Source organism: Macaca thibetana, chromosome 2, assembly GCF_024542745.1.
Source record: "Macaca thibetana thibetana isolate TM-01 chromosome 2, ASM2454274v1, whole genome shotgun sequence".
NCBI classification, from domain to species: domain Eukaryota; kingdom Metazoa; phylum Chordata; class Mammalia; order Primates; family Cercopithecidae; genus Macaca; species Macaca thibetana.
The window spans coordinates 91,020,483-91,039,140 of record NC_065579.1 but is presented as its reverse complement, the minus strand read 5'-3'; the positions used below and the strand labels follow the sequence as shown (position 1 = coordinate 91,039,140).

At 41.3% G+C, this 18,658-nt stretch overlaps 2 protein-coding genes across 4 annotated transcripts in view; one reads left to right on the top strand and one right to left on the bottom strand.

Moving 5' to 3' along the window:
• MLH1 (mutL homolog 1) overlaps positions 1–5,812 on the bottom strand; it is a 55,399-nt gene extending 49,587 nt beyond the window's left edge. For 2 of the 3 annotated variants that reach the window (XM_050780284.1, XM_050780283.1), the window contains exons 1-2: positions 5,602–5,812; positions 2,533–2,623 (exon numbers count right to left, since the gene is read on the bottom strand). In XM_050780284.1, the coding sequence (XP_050636241.1) occupies positions 2,533–2,623; positions 5,602–5,717 (207 nt within the window). In that variant the 5' untranslated portion in view covers positions 5,718–5,812. The remainder of the gene's footprint in view (positions 1–2,532; positions 2,624–5,601) is intronic. The other variant, XM_050780282.1, reaches the window with a different exon arrangement.
• A 101-nt stretch (positions 5,813–5,913) lies between these two features.
• Positions 5,914–11,653, top strand: EPM2AIP1 (EPM2A interacting protein 1). Its single transcript, XM_050780317.1, has one exon. The coding sequence runs from the start codon at positions 6,190–6,192 to the stop codon at positions 8,011–8,013; it is 1,824 nt and encodes a 607-aa protein (XP_050636274.1). The 5' UTR covers positions 5,914–6,189; the 3' UTR covers positions 8,014–11,653.
• Positions 11,654–18,658: the final 7,005 nt, after the last annotated feature.

Here is an 18,658-nt window from a genome sequence, read left to right as displayed (position 1 = left end):
TCAGGAGGCTGATGCAGGAGAATGGTGTGAACCCAGGAGCGGGCGGAGGTTATGGTGAGCCGAGATCGTGCCACTACACTCCAGCCTGGGCAACAGTGCAAGACTCTGTCTCAAAAAAAATAAAAAAAAATCTCCAGGGTTGGTCGCAGTGGCTCATACCTATAATCCCAGAACTTTGGGAGGCCTCGGCAACAAAGCAAGGCCTTATTTCTACAAAAACAAAAATAAAAATAGCCAGGCATGGTGGTGTGCACCTACACGTACTACTTCAGCTGCCTGAGATGAGAGAACTGCTTTAGCCCAGGAGTTTAAGGTTACAGTGAGCTATGCTTACACTACTGCACTCCAGTGTGGGCAATAGAGTGAGATCCTGCCTCTAAAAAAGGGGAAAATAAATTCTAATTTTTTAAAATTGCAGTAAAATACATGTAACAGAAAATTTTCCATCCTAACCATTTTTAAATGTACCGTTCTGTGGCATTAACTATATTCACACTGCTGTGTAACTATCATGATCCATCTCCAGAATTTTTTCCCAAACGGAAACTCTGTACCCATTAAACAATAATTTCCATTCTCCCCGCTCCCCCTGGCCCTTGACAACCACCACTCTACTGTCTCTATGAATTTGACTACTCTAGGAATTTCATAAGAGGAATCACACAATATTTGTCCTTTAGTGACCGACTTATTTAACTTAAGATGATGTCTTCAAGGTTCGTATATGTTGCAACATGTGTCAACATTTTCTTTCTATTTAAGGCTGAAATTATTCCATTTTGTTTATCCATTCATCCACAGATGGATGCTTAGGTTGCTTTCACCTTTTGGCTACTGTAAATAATGTTGCCATGAATATGAGTGTACAAATATCTGCTTGTGTCCCTTCTTTTGGGAATAACTCAGAAGTGGAATTATTTGATTATATGATAATTCTGTTTAATTTTTTGAGGAATCGCCACAGCATTTTCCATAGCACCCTGCACTATTTTACATTCCCACTAGCAATACACAAGAATTCCAGTCTCTACATCCTTGCAAACACTTGTTTTTGTTTTTGATAATAGCCATCCTAATAGGTATGAAGTGATATCTCACTGTGGTTTTTATTCATTTTCCTAGTGACTAATGATGTTGAGTATCTTTTCAGGTGAGTCTCAAAGCTTTTTTTTTTTTTTTGAGATGGAGTTTCGCTCTTGTTGCCCAAGCTGGAGTGCAATGGCACAATCTCGGCTCACTGCAACCTCCGCCTCCTGGGTTCAAGCGATTCTCCTGCCTCAGCCTCCCGAGTAGCAGGGATTGCAGGCATGTGCCACCATACCCGGCTAATTATGTATTTTTAGTAGAGATGGGGTTTCTCCATGTTGGTCAGGCTGGTCTCGAACTCCCGACCTCAGGTGATCTGCCTGCCTCGGCCTCCCAAAGTGCTGGCATTATAGGCATGAGCCACCGCGCCCAGCCTTCTTGTGGCTTTTAATACCTTTACAATGCAGACAACCACCAAATATTCATCCCTAAATCTCCACCCTGCACTCCAAACTCACATAAACATCCAACTAACAGGCATCTTAAATTGAACATGCCCCAAAATGAACTTCTGATCTCTCCGAAAATCTGCTTCTTTCATAGTCTTTCCCATCTTAGTAAATGGCAACTCCTTCTTCCATTTACCAGACCAAAACCTTGAAATCATTCCTGATTCCTCTTTCTCTCACAACCTATATCAGCAAATTCTGAGAGCTTTGCCTCCACAATCAACCCAGAATCTCACTGCTTCCTACATCTTTACTGCGACCAAGCAGTCCGCAGGACAGACTGCTTCTGCCCTGTCCTGCTATTTTCCACACAGAAAGACAAAGGATTTTTTTTAAAAAACTCACCACACCACGCAACCTCTGCTTAAAACCCTCTAATAGTATCCCACCATATTCAGAAAAAAAGCTAAAGATTTTACCTTGGCCCACAAGGATTTACATGTTCTTACTTAGACCTCATCTATTACTCTTTCCTTTTCAGCCTCTAGACAAACTGGCCTCCTTCATAGTCCTTTAACACGTCAGGTATGCTTCCATTTAATAGTCTTTGCATATATTATTCTGTATGCCAATACCTTTAGGTAGCCTCACAATTTGCTCCTTGACTTCCACTGGTCCCTCAAATATCACATCCACATGGAAGCCTTCCTGAACCACTCAATTTAATTGCATCCTTTCCAGCTTGCACACTATCTTCCTCCCTGCTTTAGTTTTCTCCACAGCACTTAATGCTATCTGACATACTATTTATTATACCCATTTCTGTCTCCCACCACTATAATGTAAGCATCAGAAAAGATTTTAATCTATTTTATTCACTGCCACATCCCCTGAACAGTGCCCAGCAAAGAATAGGTACTCAATAAATATTTATTGTTGGTGTTGAACTTTTCAGTGAAAAAATCCCATCTGCAAAAGCCTAGTTTCCAGAACAGAGAAAGGTCCTGCCTCTTCCATGAAGTGCGCAAACATCCTGCTACTTTGAGGTTTTACTTACCCTGATCCCAGTGCCATTGTCTTGGATCTGAATCAACTTCAGGCCTCCCTCTTTAACAATCACTTGAATACTTGTGGATTTTGCATCTAAACTGGCAAATCAAATAGAAAATAATTTATCAGTCTGCAACTACTCTAATGTACATATTTTAATATGAGCCAAGCAATGATAACAAACTCTAAACAAATACAATAGTGCCTCATTAACATGTTTTTCCTTTGTCTTACAGGCTCATACACTGTATGAGTTTACACACTGTGTGAGAGAGGGAACAGACGGCACACCAACCATCATTTCCAATAGGACATTCAGCACTATTTCTGTTCCTCTAGGAAAGACAGCAAGAAGTTAAAAATAGATTTCTTTTGGCAGATGCCTCTTCTTAACTAATTTTACTTTTACCTGAACTTTATTCAGCCTCAGGTTCCTTAGTGACTCTAATAAAATGTCACTAAAAAATACAAATTCTGAACGATTTTCTCTACTATTCCCTTTTATATTTATGATGCAGGTTAGAAAAAAACAGTAATGCAGAAAGTTAATAAATCTTTAGGAAGTCAATCAATTTTTTGGCCAGGGGCAATGGCTCACGCCTGTAATCCCAGCATTTTGGGAGGCAAAGGCAGGTGGATCACCTGAGGTCAGGAGTTTGAGACCAGCCTGACCAACATGGAGAAACCCCATCTCTCCTAAAAATACAAAAGTAGCCGGGCATGGTGGCACATGCCTGTAATCCCAGCTACTTGTGAGGCTGAGGCAGGAGAATCACTTGAACCCAGAAGGTGGAGGTTGCGATGAGCTGAGATCACACCATTGCACTCCAACCTGGGCAACAAGAACAAAACTCCATCTCAAAAAAAAAAAAAAAAAAAAAAAAAAAAGAAGTCAATACATTTTTTGTGCTTTCAAAGAGTAGCCTACAAGCATAGACCACCTGCTAGAGAAAACAAATTTTCTATCAGGGGCTGCACGAGAAAGAGTTATCTCTTCCCCACATAGACAACTCTTTATTCAGAAACAATAGGCTGGGCATGGGGGCTCATGTCTGTAATCCCAGCACTTTGGGAGGCCGAGGTGGGCGGATCACCTGAAGTCAGGAGTTCAAGACCTGGCCAACATGGCAAAACCCCATCTCCACTAAAAATAAAAAAATTAGCCGGGCGTGGTTGTGCACGCCTGTATTCCCAGCTACTTTGGAGGTTGAGGCAGGAAGATCGCTTGAAACCAGGAGGCAGAGGTTGCCGTGAGCCAAGATCACACCACTGCACTTCAGCCTGGGCAACAGAGTAAGACTTCATCTTAAAAAAAAAAAAAGAAAGAAGACAATAAGTTACTTAAACATTATAGACCCTTCTCATGGGCCCCTGTATTGAAGTTGTATTAGTCAGCTCAACTTATATATTAAAAAGAGTATAGCTGGACTCCATATAAAAATCTCCACTTGAGCCAGGCGCGGTGGCTCACGCTTGTAATCCCAGCACTTTGGGAGGCCGAGGTGGGTGGATCACCTGAGGTCAGGAGATCGAGACCATCCTGACTAACATGGTGAAATCCTGTCTCTACTAAAAATACAAAATTAGCCGGGCATGGTGGCACATGGCTGTAATCTCAGCTACTCGGGAGGCTGAGGTAGGAGAATCACTTGAACCCAGGAGGTGGAGGTTGCGGTGAGCCGAGAGCGTGCCATTGCACTCCAGCCTGGGCAATAAGAGTGAAATTTCATCTCAAAAAAATATACAATAATCCAAAAAATTAGCCAGGCGTGGTGGCACACACCTACAGTCCTAGCTACTCGGGAGGCTGAGGCAGGAGAATCTCCCTTGAACCCGTGAGGCAGAGGTTGCAGTCAGCTGAGATCACGCCACTGCACTCCAGCCTGGGTGACAAAGTGAGACTCCAACTCAAAAAAATAAAATAAAATAAAATAAAAAATCTCCACTTAAGGAATTAATTACAAGCCACCAAGCTAGTACGTTCAGTTTTGTTTTACAGTATTCTGGCACAGTACAATAATAGGCCCAGTTGTTCTGTCATTCATTCTAACATAGTAGAAACAAATGCAAGTCTGCCACTGCTTCTGTTACTACTATTACAAGTGAAAAGGAGAAAACATCCCCCCATTTCTTGTTCCTTCTTTCATCTACCTTCCAATTCTCTTCCTTTCCTTCAGTGGTCCTTTCTACCCACTGTTCTTTCAGTCCCATTGCCCTGAATAGTTTATACTTTCACAATAAATCCCTCTAGAAACCTACCACTCCTAACTGAAGCATTCTTTTTTCTATTAATATACGGACTTCACTAACATCAACTGATTTTAACAAAATGATCTGACATAACGTTTAGGTGTATTTTGGGCATGTCTTTTTGGAAGTTTATAGTCCACACTCACTTTTCCTTCCACATGTTTCAAATTTCTTCCCTTCACATTTTTTGTGACAGTTATAAGCTTCAAAATCCACGGATGACCCATGAAATCTGGTATCTTCGAATTGCGCCCTCCCAAGTAAAGGACAGGAAAACACTAAGTGGGGTCACTAATCTAACAATAGGGTAATCAGAAGTCAAGCCCAGAGTGCATCAGCCTGTCCTAAAACTACAAACGATTTGTTTTGAATGAAACTCAAAATGAATTGTGCCTTTGGATGTGTACAGATGATTTCTGGAATGAATGAAAAGCAAGAAAATAGTAACGCAGTATCCTCTGAAAAAAAGGTTTTTTTCCCCATCCTAAGCTTTTATACATCTTTCAACTTTGCATCTTGTGCATACCATCATTTTAAATTAAGTGGCTTCCTTAGTTAACGGTACCATTACGACAACACTGAGTATATTTCTCCACTTGCACTCCAAACAACCCTTAAAAGGTCTCGCGAGAGCGGTAAAGAAAACACACGGTTTGTGGAAAGGGAGAAGGCCTGACTGGCACGTCACGGAACCCCGCGGCCTCCGCCGTTGTGGGCATGCGCTGTACATGCTTCTGCTCGGGCAAGGAGGCGTGTCCGCACCATTGAAAGGAGCAACCCGTTACGTCGTAGCCCTTAAGTAAGCCCGGCTCGACTCCCTCCGTACCAGTTCTCAATCATCTCTTTGATAGCATTAGCTGGCCGCTGGATAACCTCCCCCGCCGCGATGCGGTTCACCACTGTCTCGTCCAGCCGCCGAATAACCCCTGCCACGAACGACATTTTGGCGCCAGAGGAGTCTAGGAAACGTCTAGATGCTCAACGGAAGTGCCTTCAGCCAATCGCCTCAGTGCTTCGTGCTCACGTTCTTCCTTCAAGCTGTAGCTTACGCCGCCCAGACCCACCCTCAGCGGCAGCTATTGATTGGGCAGCTTGAATGCCAGTCAAATTTCTCAACTCTGTGGGTTGCTGGGTCTCCTCGTCCCTCCCTGAAGCGGTTGCTGCCCGCTACCTAGAAGGATTTGCGCTTGCGCATTAGAGAGATCACTGTCCGCTCTTCCTATTGGTTCGTTTTTGGAGCTCGGAGAATACGAAATATCCAGCCAATAGGGGCAGAGATACCGGAGCTGGGTTTGTGTGCCTCCGCTGAGGTGATCTGTCGCAGAGCGGAGGAGGTGCTTTGGCGCTTCTCAGGCTCCTCCTCTCCCCTTGCGGCCTTTCTAACGTTGGCCCTGGTCTTGTGGCCTCCCGCAGAATGTGGATGACGCCCAAAAGAAGCAAGATGGAAGTCGATGAGGCTCTAGTTTTCCGGCCCGAGTGGACCCAGCGTTATTTGGTGGTGGAGCCTCCGGAGGGCGACGGGGCCCTGTGCCTGGTCTGTCGCCGCCTCATCGTAGCTACCCGCGAACGCGACGTCAGGCGCCACTACGAGGCTGAGCACGAATACTACGAGCGGTATGTGGCAGACGGCGAGCGCGCGGCCCTGGTGGAGCGTCTGCGTCAGGGCGACTTACCCGTGGCCTCGCTCACTCCTGAAGAGAGAGCTGCTCGTGCAGGCCTCGGGCTCTGCCGCCTCTTGGCCTTGAAGGGTCGCGGCTGGGGTGAGGGGGACTTTGTATACCAGTGTATGGAGGTATTGCTGAGAGAGGTACTGCCCGAGCATGTAAGCGTCTTGCAAGGCATTGACTTATCTCCAGAGATCACAAGGCAGAGGATCCTGAGCATTGACGAGAATCTACGCAGCCAGCTTTTTAACCGAGCCAGGGACTTTAAAGCTTATTCTCTTGCCTTGGACGACCAGGCTTTTGTGGCCTATGAGAACTACCTCCTGGTCTTTATCCGCGGGGTAGGCCCTGAGCTGGAGGTGCAAGAAGATCTTCTGACCATAATCAACCTGACTCATCATTTCAGTGTTGGTGCGCTAATGTCGGCAATCCTAGAGGCCCTGCAGACAGCAGGGCTTAGCTTGCAGAGAATGGTTGGACTGACTACGACCCATACTTTGAGGATGATTGGTGAGAACTCAGGACTCGTCTCATACATGAGAGAAAAGGCTGTAAGCCCCAACTGTTGGAATGTGATTCATTATTCAGGATTTCTTCACTTGGAACTGTTGAGCTCCTATGATGTAGATGTTAATCAGATCATAAATACCATATCTGAATGGATAGTTTTGATTAAGACCAGAGGCGTTAGGCGACCTGAATTTCAGACTTTACTAACTGAATCTGAATCAGAGCATGGCGAAAGGGTTAATGGACGATGTCTGAACAATTGGCTTAGGAGAGGGAAAACTTTAAAACTAATATTCTCTCTAAGAAAAGAACTGGAAGCTTTCTTGGTTTCAGTAGGGGCAACAACAGTCCACTTCTCAGACAAACAATGGCTTTGTGACTTTGGCTTCTTGGTAGACATTATGGAACACCTTCGAGAACTCAGTGAAGAATTAGGAGTTAGTAAAGTCTTTGCTGCTGCTGCCTTTGACCATATTTGTACTTTCGAAGTTAAGCTGAATTTATTTCAAAGACATATTGAGGAAAAAAATCTAACAGACTTTCCTGCCCTCAGAGAAGTTGTTGATGAGCTAAAACAGCAAAATAAGGAAGATCAAAAAATATTTGATCCTGATAGGTATCAAATGGTGATCTGTCGTCTACAAAAAGAATTTGAGAGGCATTTTAAGGACCTCAGGTTCATTAAAAAGGACTTAGAACTTTTTTCAAATCCATTTAACTTTAAACCTGAATATGCACCTATTTCAGTGAGGGTGGAGCTGACAAAACTTCAGGCAAACACTAATCTTTGGAATGAATACAGAGTCAAAGACTTGGGGCAGTTTTATGCTGGATTGTCTGCTGAATCTTACCCAATTATCAAAGGGGTTGCCTGTAAGGTCGCATCCTTGTTTGATAGTAACCAAATCTGCGAAAAGGCTTTTTCATATTTGACACGAAACCAACACACTTTGAGTCAGCCGTTGACAGATGAGCATCTCCAAGCCCTGTTTCGGGTTGCCACAACTGAAATGGAGCCGGGTTGGGATGATCTTGTGAGAGAAAGAAATGAATCTAATCCATAAGACTTTGTAGTACAAGATTGAAAAACTCAACAAGAATTTAATTCTAAAAGCAAAAATCGGTTTGAGTTTTCAAGTTTACTAATTTGGATTGTGAGAAAGTACCAAGTACCAGCCGTCCAAACTGATCACAATTAAAATTCTGACAGTTGCCTTTTTTTTTCATCTCAAATGGCAGCATGGGACTGAAACATGAGAATGCCACCTTTTTTAAAACTTAGTTTAATGACAAAGTCGTTGTCTTTTATGATATAGTTAATTTTAAAGAGATTTAGTATTAATGTGAGTTGAATTTGCGGTCTGTTTTTTAGGTGTTCTGAAGATATATGCCAAAAATTTCAGCTCTTGTTTTAATGGAGTGTTAAAATTCTGATTCATATAGTCTTAAATTATCAACTCGTTAAATGTGCTTTTGAACCAATTTGCAGAAACTCACATAGCAAGTTCATAAGTTTCCGAAAAGGAAGATGATACATACAGTGGAGGTGTTTTGTAACTATCAAAATGTTTGAGACTCTTTTTTAAACATTTCTGAGTCCGAAGGTAATACTGACAAATTTCTTCCCTTTTCCCTCCCCATCACCCACCTCAGTGATACCGACATTACTGATAGAGGAAGTCATTAGAATCATTTTTAAGTTGCTGATATAGGAGATTTCCTGCAATTTGGAGATAAGACTAATTATTGGGGGTTTTCCTTGGATTTTTTTTTATAACTAGGGGCTATTTTATCAGCTTGCCTATTAAAGGACTATGGTAAGTATAGAATCTTAATGGTTGCCAGTTAGTAATTATTTTTTTTTTACTGTAGACACAAGTTTGGCCCTATCAAAAAGGATGGGGAAAAAAGATTTTTGCACTCCGGGATTAGGAGGTGTGAGATGTTTTAGCTTTTTTGTTTTATCTGCGTGGATGTTGCTGCTGTATTTTAAAAAATCCTGCTTAAAGTAAACACTTTGTTTTAAAATGATACAGTATCAGATTTTTTTAGATGCTAGAAATGGATTCTAAAATTTGGAACTGTGGAACACGTTCTATATTTAAGATAGCACACAAGTAGAAATATTTAAAAGCAGCCTTATTCACAGATTTCAATAATTCTGTATTTCCATTAAGATAATCTGCTTTGTGCCAAAACGGTAATTTCTAAACCTCTGTTAACCGTGAAAAGGCAATCTTAAAGTTTGCTATGTAAAACTAATTATAAACAGGACCCAACTTATATTCATAGATCCTCTCAAGTATTATACAGTTTAAAAATTATTGTTCCAAAGTCCTGTCTTAACTATTGAAACACCTTCCAGCAAATTCAAGGAACCAGGCTACAACTAAGAATTTAGATGGAATTGATGTCTGGGCAATTAAAATAAATGCCATAAGAGCCTGAAAACCAAAGTTGTGCCAGTGGCTTTCAAATAGAGGCAGTAACCTGTCCTTCCAGAGGATGCTGAGAAATGTGTAGGGGCACTTTTTTGGTTGTCATATTTACTTGGGGCTTCTGTTGGCATTTAAGGCTAAAGACACTCATGCCCTTCAGTGCATGGGACAGCCTGGCACAATGAAGAATTATCCCTCCCAAAATGTAGATTATTTCAAGGGATAGGGCACTTTACCATTAGAAGCAAAATTAAAAGTGCAAGGTGGACAAACTGACAGAATACTACATAGGAGAGACTAATTCCAACCTTCTAAATTTGGCTGGTAAAGTACAATAAAGGCATTGATAAGTTCTGTTAGCTCACAGTAGCACCTGTAAATTGGGAATTAATAATTGAATCAGATTTAAGGGCTCTGTCCTGTTATACATATTTAAGGCAGAAAAAAATTGTATATCGATTAGGTACTTACCAAGAATGATCAAGCTGAGATTTTGGTTAATAGAGTAAGCTTACATATCTAGAAAAACAACATAGTGGGAAAACGGAAAAAAAAAAAAAAATCTGCAGGTAATTTCCCACGACAGAGCTTTATTACTTGAGAGAAAGATTGGAAGACCTGAAAGCGACTTCCGCTTTCTAACACCAGTTCCTTAAATATTGAAATCTTGTACATTTTGTGAAATTCTACTATGTTTTGCTTAAGGTGTTAATAAAATTAGTTTGTATCGTATAGTCATTGAGTGAGGGGGAGATATAAGCCAAGGATTTTAAATTGACCCTTAGCTATAGAGAATTTGCTATAAGCTAGTCTTGTTTGTAGAAAAAAAAAAGTGTATTTTCGTGTTTTCTGTATTAAGTAATTCTGTAACTGCATGGCAGTTTTTGTTTGTTTTTGTTTTTATAAATACAGTTGTTACTGGTCCTGTTGTAGCAGTGAATATAGTTAAAATAAGTACCTTTTAAAAAAAACGATAATCGGCCAGGCGCGGTGGCTCACGCCTGTAATCCCAGCACTTTGGGAGGCCGAGGTGGGGGGATCACAAGGTCAGGGGTTCGAGACCAGCCTGACCAACATGGTGAAACCCCATCTCTACTGAAAATACAAAAAAAAAAAAAAAAAAAAATTAGCTGGGCGTGGTGGTGTGCGCCTGTAATCCCAGCTACTCAGGAGGCTGAGGCAGAAGAATCGCTTGAACCCGGGAGGTGGAAGTTACAGTGAGCCAAGATTATGCCACTGCACTTCAGCCTGGGGGACAGAGCAAGACTCCGTCTCAAAAAAAAAAAAAAAAAAAAAAAAAAAAAATATGTCCTTACCAGTTACTGCCCTGTAGCTCATTCCTACTAGTTTTCTTGACAAATTTGTATTCCCAGTCTCCCGTATTGCTATTCAAATTGCTCCACTATGCTCACTATGTCCTTGTTAATAGTCTTACCCTCCTTGAAACACTTGAACACTTGATTACTTTAGCTTTGAGAAGATACCATCTCCGGGTATGCTGTCTTAGTCTTTGCAGGCACCTCTTCCCTTAAATATCTGTTCTTCGTATTTTTTTAAAAATGTGTTTTAGACTGCCTTATTCTATGTCATCTCGCTAGCTGATCTTATTTCCTTCCATGGTTTCGTTACCACTTATATGCAAATGACTCTCAGATTCATTATCTCCTTCCCTAATTGATATATCTAATTGCTAACAAATCCTCTTTGCTGTCTCAGGCACTACGTGTTATTGATCTTGCCCCCAATCCTGCTTCTCTCATGTTTCCTCTTTCACTAAATGGCATTACCACTACCAACCATTCATTTGTCCTTTTTCCCAATTCTCCAATGCTACCACTTTAATTCAGGCCATTAACCTACCTAATTATAGCAACAGCCTCCTTATTAGTCTCCCTGTTTTTATTTTTATTCCTTTCTACACTACAACTAAATTGCTCCAAAAGACTTACTGATCATATCACTGCACTGCTTTCACCATTGCTCTTAGGGTACTATACAAATTTATCTTCATCTTTAAGGTCTCAGTATGCTACTTCATCTAGGAAACCTTCATTGATGCTCTCTAGATTAGGTGCCCTTACTCTCCATTCCCTATACATTCTGTTCTTTCCCAAACATACACTTGGCACACTTTATTGTTACTGCTTATTGATCACTGCTAGACTGTAAGCTTTGTAAGGGCAGGGACCATATAAGCCTTGTTCACTGTTATATCTCTAGTGCTTACCACAATGCCTGGCATTTCAATAAATGTTTGGACAAACGAGTATTTGTGTAGTGTTTTACAATTTTTGAAGCTCTCTCACAGTCTTATTTGACCTTCACAGTCATTCTGCCTTAGATTGTCCATTGGGTAACTTTTATCCTCATATTACTAATTGAAAAATGAAGATAAGTTCTTTGTAACTAGGGACCTCATTGTTGTATTCCCAGAATTTAGTGTAGCGCTTAGCATGTGACTCAAATATTTACTATGTGAATGTTAAACTGCGGTTTTCTGTGGTAAACACAGTAAGTAGTAAACAGGATTCACAACCAGATATACACACCAAATCCACTATGTAATATTAAGTTTGTATATCCATGTATAGAATCTTATTTTTTTTTTTGCCCTTTATGAACAGTGTTTCATACATATATATATGTGTGTGTATATATATATTTTTTTAATTTCCAAAGGAACCTACATATAGATGGAAAAGATTGGACAACTATTTAGTGAACTAAAACAGTACTTAAGTGATTAAAATGTTACGTTTAGTATTGGAAAAAGATAATGCCGCCTAAGAGTTAATAATCATTTTTCCTTTTGTAGGCATCAACACTAGGAGAAAATGGCATGCTATTTACTTGCTACTTTGCTTTACAGATGATTTTTGGCTCTTCTGGGATTTAAAAGTAAGTAAATTTAACAAAATAGAGGACTGACTCAGCCCTTCTGGTCACTATATTTTCAGTTCACTTGTTTTTATACCTGCAGAATGTCCTTATCACCCAAAGGGAGATGACCCAAAAGTAACATCTAGTTAATGTATACTTCTAAAGTTTGTTGTATTTCTTTGCCTTCTTGTTCCCATGCCTCTCTGAACTTAATTTCTGGGTAACTGAGGCTTTTCAGGCTTGGGTGGGAAAGCCACACCCTTAGTCTATTTCCTTAAGCCATTCTGACCAATTTAAGGGATTAACTAGTATAATCTTAGTTGGACTTTTAGTCTGAGGCATACTAAGTCATTCAGAGATCTTAACAGTAGGTGTCATAGTCATCCAGTGATTTGGTCCTTGCTGCAGGGTCTCACTTTGTCACCCAGGCTGGAGTGCACTGGTGCAATCTCAGCTCAATGCAATCTCTGCCTTCCTGGCTCAAGCAGTTCTCCCACTGCAGCCTCACAAGTAGCTGGGACTACAGGTATATGCAACTACACCCAGCTAATTTTTGTATTTTTATGTGGAGACAGGGTCTTGCTATATTGCCCAGGCTAGTCTCAAACTCCTGGACTCAAGCAGTCTGCCCGCCTCGGGCTCCCAAAATGTTGGTGTTACAAGTGTGAGCCTCTGCACCTGGCTGCAAAACTGGCTTTTAATCAGCCTTTTGGCTAAAGGATTTCTCTTTTTTTTTATTTTTTAAAAGATTTCTCGCCCGGCGCGGTGGCTCACATCTGTAATCCCAGCACTGGGAGGCAAAGGTGGGCGAATCATGAGGTCAGGAGATCGAGACCATCCTGGCTAACAGAGTGAAACCCCGTCTCTACTAAAAATACAAAAAATTAGCCAGGCGTGGTGGCGGGCGCCTGTAGCCTCAGCTACTCAGGCTGAGGCAGGAGAATGGCGTGAACCCAGGAGGCGGAGCTTGCAGTGAGCCAAGATCGTGCCGGTGCACTCCAGCCTGGATAACAGAGCCAGACTCCGTCTGAAAAAGAAAACAAACAAAAAAAAGATTTCTCATTTTTATCTTTTTGTTATTAAAATGTTGCCTCATCCTACCCAGTAACTACTTGAATTTGTGAATTCTGTATTCCTTTTCATTTCTGCCTGCAAACTGACCCATCTGTTCTGAGTTCATCTCTTTTCTATACGTTTTGTCAAGTGCAGTAGACAGCAACTACAAAATATTTTGTTTCTCTGTCTTTTTCTTTAGTAAAGGGTAAGATGATCTGCCTTTCAGGTTATCTCAAGGGGCAGTTTCACCTTTCCATAATATAAATTACTTTTGCGTAAATTATTTCTTCCTTCTTTGATAGCAATTTCCTGAATGCCTTCCAGCTAACCATTAAGCCAGTATTCAGTATTTTAGCATTTTAAAAAACAAGGGACCAATTTCTGTGTCAGCATGGGCTAGCTTGCCATTGGGTAACAAAGGCAAATCTTACTGTCTCACACAACTTTTCTATTGCAACTTGCCTAGGGACTTTGGTTTAGATCATAGGTTGGCCATGACCAAACTATGGCCCACGGGCAAAATCTGTCTAGCTCCTTGTTTGTCTAAATAAAGTTTTACTGGAATATAGCCTTGTCCATTTATTTATATCTGTGGCTACTTTCGTTGTACAATGGCAGAGTTGAGTAGTTGCGACACAGTGTGTGTACATCTCACAAAACCTAAAATATTTATTCTGTGGCCCTTTACAGACAAAGTTCACCAATTTGTGCTCTTAAGTTGCCTTCATTCTGGGTCTCAGGCTGACAAAGCAGATACCATCAGGAGTGTGGCTGCTAACTGTGAAATGAAAAAAGAGAGTATGGCAAATCACTTAAGGACTCTCAAAGCACTTTCATTGGCCAAAGCAAATCACATAGCCACATTAAAGTTCTAGGAAGAGTGTGGTCCTTATATATACCTGGGAGAAAAATCAGAAATATTTGGAAGACACCACCACTTCTTCATTTATATGCTTGCTTCCAATATATTTTTAACTTGTTATTGAGGTAAAATTTTAAAATGTACAGATATTAAGTGTACACCTCAGTGGATTTTTATATATGCCCTTGAATGCACCACCCAGGTCAAAATGTAGAATATTTCTAGCACTTCAGTAGGTGTGCTTATGTTCCCCAGGCCCACACACCAACCCCTTTTATCACCATGGATTGGCTTTGCCTGTTTTAAAACTTTACATAAGTGAGATAATTATATGCACTCTTCCGTGTCATGTTCAACATTGTATCTGTGAGAGTAATCCATGTTATATGTAGTAGCAGTTCATGTTTTACTTCTGTGTAGTAGTCCATTGTGTGACTACATCACAACTTACCCATTCTACCGTTGATAGAAATTTAGGTTGTTTCCAGCTTGTGGTCGTTATGAATAAAGTTACAATGAAAATTATCACCCTGTCTTTCAGTGAACATGTGCACCCATTCTTGGCATACTCTTTGGTATATACCCTGCTTCTATATTTTCCTCGTGTAATTTATTCTCTACATAGCATTCAGAGTGATCCTTATTTTAAAATACAAATTAGGCCAGGTGCGGTGGCCCATGCCTGTAATCCCAGCACTTTGGGAGGCCGAAGCAGATGCGTCACCTGGGGTCAGGAGTTCGAGATGAACCTGGCCAACATGGTGAAACCCCATCTGTACTAAAAATACAAAAATTAGCCAGGCGTGGTGGCGCGTGCCTGTAATCCCAGCTACTCAGGAGGCTGAGACAGGAGGATCTCTCAAACCCAGGAGTTGGAGGTTGCAGTGAGCCGAGATCACGCCACTGCTTTCCAGCCTGGGTGACAGACCAAGGCTCCATCTCAAAACAAAATGTATGTGTATGTGTGTATATACATATAAATCAGACCATGCCACTTGTGTGTTCAAAATCACCAATGGTTTTGTATTACAATCAGACTAAAGTCCAATGTCTATCATGGCCTACAAGACCCTGCATAATCAGTACCCACACATATTCTGCACACATACCCTTTTTCTTCCTACTCTGTCTTACTTTGTATCCTTTATCCCTTTCCCTGTTCCTTCTCACTCTCCTCTGTACTAGACATGGTGCTTGTAAACTTGGGAATTAAAATTAATATGTGGCCTTGTCCTTAAAAGAGATGGTAATTTAAGTAGATGGTTTTGACATAAACCATAACACTGGTTTGTGTTAAAATCAGTTACCCCAGTTTATACTGATGTTTAACTCCTGGAAGGGATTTAGAGATTAAAATGCAAAACCTTGACAAATTTGAGGAACATATAAGATCTTGCATCCTAGTTCTACTAATTCTGAATTAGAGTTTACCAATTTTTTTTTTTTTTTTTTTTTTGAGTGTCGCTCTGTCATCCAGGCTGGAGTTCAGGGGCGTGATCTTGACTCACTGAAACCTGCGCCTCCTGGGTTCAAGCGATTCTTCCACTTCAGCCTCCCAAGTAGGTGGGGCTACAGATGCACACCACCACACCCGGCTGATTTTTTGTATTTTTATAGAGATGGAGTTTCACCATGTTGGCCAGGCTGGTCTTAAACTCCTGACCTCAAGTGATCCACCCGCCTTGGCTTCCCAAAGTGCTGGGATTACAGGCGTGAGCCACCGTGCCCAGCCCGAGTTTACCAATTTTGTTATGGCATTCATGATTGTTCACTTTTATGGGAGCAGAGGGCAAAGGGAGTTAGCAAAGCAGTGGAATAAATCAGTAAGTGTTGATATTAAGTCCAAAATAGCACAGTCATAAGGGACCGCCTTAAATGTTGTTCCATTATTGGTACGTTACTGGTTGTTCTAACTAAAATCAGTTAATAACTGAACTCTCCACATTTTTAGCAACTTTCATGTACAATTGAAGTACAAGAAACAGCATGTATTTAAAGCATAAATTTTTATTGGTTTTGACATAAACCTATGAAACCATCACAAGAGCACTAATCCTATCATGAGGGCTCCACATTTATGAACTAGTTGCCTGTGAAAGATCTCACCCCGAAATACCATTGGAGGTTAGAATTTCAACATATGAATGGGGATGTGGGAGACACAAACGTTCAGTCCGTAGCAGGAAAATACAGGGATGTCTCAGAACCACCATTGTCTACTTTCTTCTGTGTCTGCTTTCTTATCACTTCACCTGCTGGCCAGCCTTTATGCACTGCATTGATGTCTGTCACCACCTTTACTCTAGTGCCGCTGACCAACCGACCTAATCTCGTGCCAATTCTATATTCGTGAGCAGGGAACATGTGATCCAGTCTCTGGTGTTGTCTTTCCTGAGGCGTGACATGTACCTGTAGTGAAGTAAGTGGTGGCTATGAAGGGGAGAATATCATAGTGTATTTGGAAGAGCTTTCTGGTTGTAAGAAAGCAACTTGCACTAGTGTAAGGGGGAGGAATAATGGAATGATTAGAGAAATACAGAAGTATCTCATGGAAGCCACATGAGGGAATGAAATTCAGTGGTCATTCAATAATTATTTCATGAAAGCCTGCTAGGCCCAAGGCACTGATCTAGGCACTGGAGATTCAGCAGTAAAGCAAGATGTATTTCCTACCCTGATGGTTGTCTGTGATCCCTTTGCACATCTGCTTCATTCTCTCTAAACAGTAGCTTCACTTGCTCATTTTTCTTCAAGGGAGAACATAGTTGTGACTAGCAAGATACTTTTTCCTAAAAGGATCCATAATATGTAGCTCATCCCTGTGGTTGGGATGAGTTGAGGTTGGAGACTTTATAGGAGGATTTGAACTGACAGGCACACCAAAAGTCATCTTACTCAAAGCCATCCAGTGAGTTTATTGCCTCCCAATGATCGGAGTTCTCACTGACCCCTCTGAGTCAGAATTTGTGGAACTGAGTATTAAAGGGTCCACAGAAAGATAATTTATTCCAACTTCTTCGCAATGTAAAGAAATTGGGCCTCAGAGAAGTGGTTAAAATTATCTTGAATTGTGTAGCAGAACCAGGAAAAAAAAGCAGTTTTTTGACCTGTTGCAGTACTTTTCTCATTCTGTCATTGCTGTCACTACCTGACTGCCTTCATGCCTCCATTTCTTTTTTTTTTTTTGAGACGGAGTCTTGCTCTGTCGCCCAGGCTGGAGTGCAGTGGCCGGATCTCAGCTCACTGCAAGCTCCGCCTCCCGGGTTCACGCCATTCTCCTGCCTCAGCCTCCCGAGTAGCTGGGACTACAGGCGCCCGCCACCTTGCCCGGCTAGTTTTTTTGTATTTTTAGTAGAGACGGGGTTTCACCATGTTAGCCAGGATGGTCTCGATCTCCTGACCTTGTGATCCGCCCGTCTCGGCCTCCCAAAGTGCTGGGATTACAGGCTTGAGCCACCGCATGCCTCCATTTCTTTTAAGAAACTTTTCTTGGTGGAAGACCTCAGAATCTTCATGGTATTTTCTTTGGTTCTGACTAGCAATAGCTAAGACAGGTTATCTCTCAGTATTTACACAGAAATCCTTTAGGAATCTAGAATTCTTTGAAATTATCAATATGTTATATACATAATAAATATTAGAAACATTTTATATTTTGTGTGTATTATGAACTGTTTAAAAAGCACAAATATTCCTGTTTCTAGAGGATTTGAAAAAATTTATCTGAAAATAATGGAACTAGCTGGGCACAGTGGTGCATGTCTGCAATCCCAGCCACTCAGGAAGCTGAGGTGAGAGGATCACTTAAGCCCAGGAGTTCGAGACCAGCCTGGGTGACAGAGCAAGACCCTTATTGCTATAAAAATAAATTTTAAAAATGTAAAAAAAATAAATAAACATTTGAAAGGAATGGGACTGGCCAGAGCAGTTAGGCAAGAAAAAAAAATAAAGGGCACCAAAATGAAAAAGGAAGGGCCGGGCACCGTGTCTCACACATGTAACGCCAGCACTTTGGGAGGCCGAGGCAGGTGGATCACCTGAAGTCAGGAGTTCAAGACCAACCTGGCCATCATGGTGAAACCCCATCTCTGCTAAAAATACAAAAGTTAGCCAGGTATGGTGGTGGGTGCCTGTAATCCCAGCTACTCCTGAGGCTGAGTCAGGAGAATCACTTGAATCCAGGAGGCAGAGGTTGCAGTAAACCGAGATGGCACCACCGCACTCCAGCCTGGGTGACAGAGCAAGACTCCATCTCAAAAAAGAAAAATGGAAAAGGAAGAAGTCAAATTAGACTTGTTCACAGATGACATGATATTATATTTAGAAAAACCTAAAGACTTCACCAAAAAAAATAGAACTGATAAATAAATTTAGTAAAATTGTAAGATACAAAAAAGAGTAACATTTATTTACACCCAAAGAGAACAATTTGGGAAAAAAATGCCATCCCATTTATAGTAGCTGCAGAGAGTA

What these genes read in the sequence shown, in the direction of transcription:
- EPM2AIP1 (XM_050780317.1), top strand. Translation starts at nt 6,190, where the DNA reads ATGTGGATGACGCCCAAAAGAAGCAAGATGGAAGTCGATGAGGCTCTA.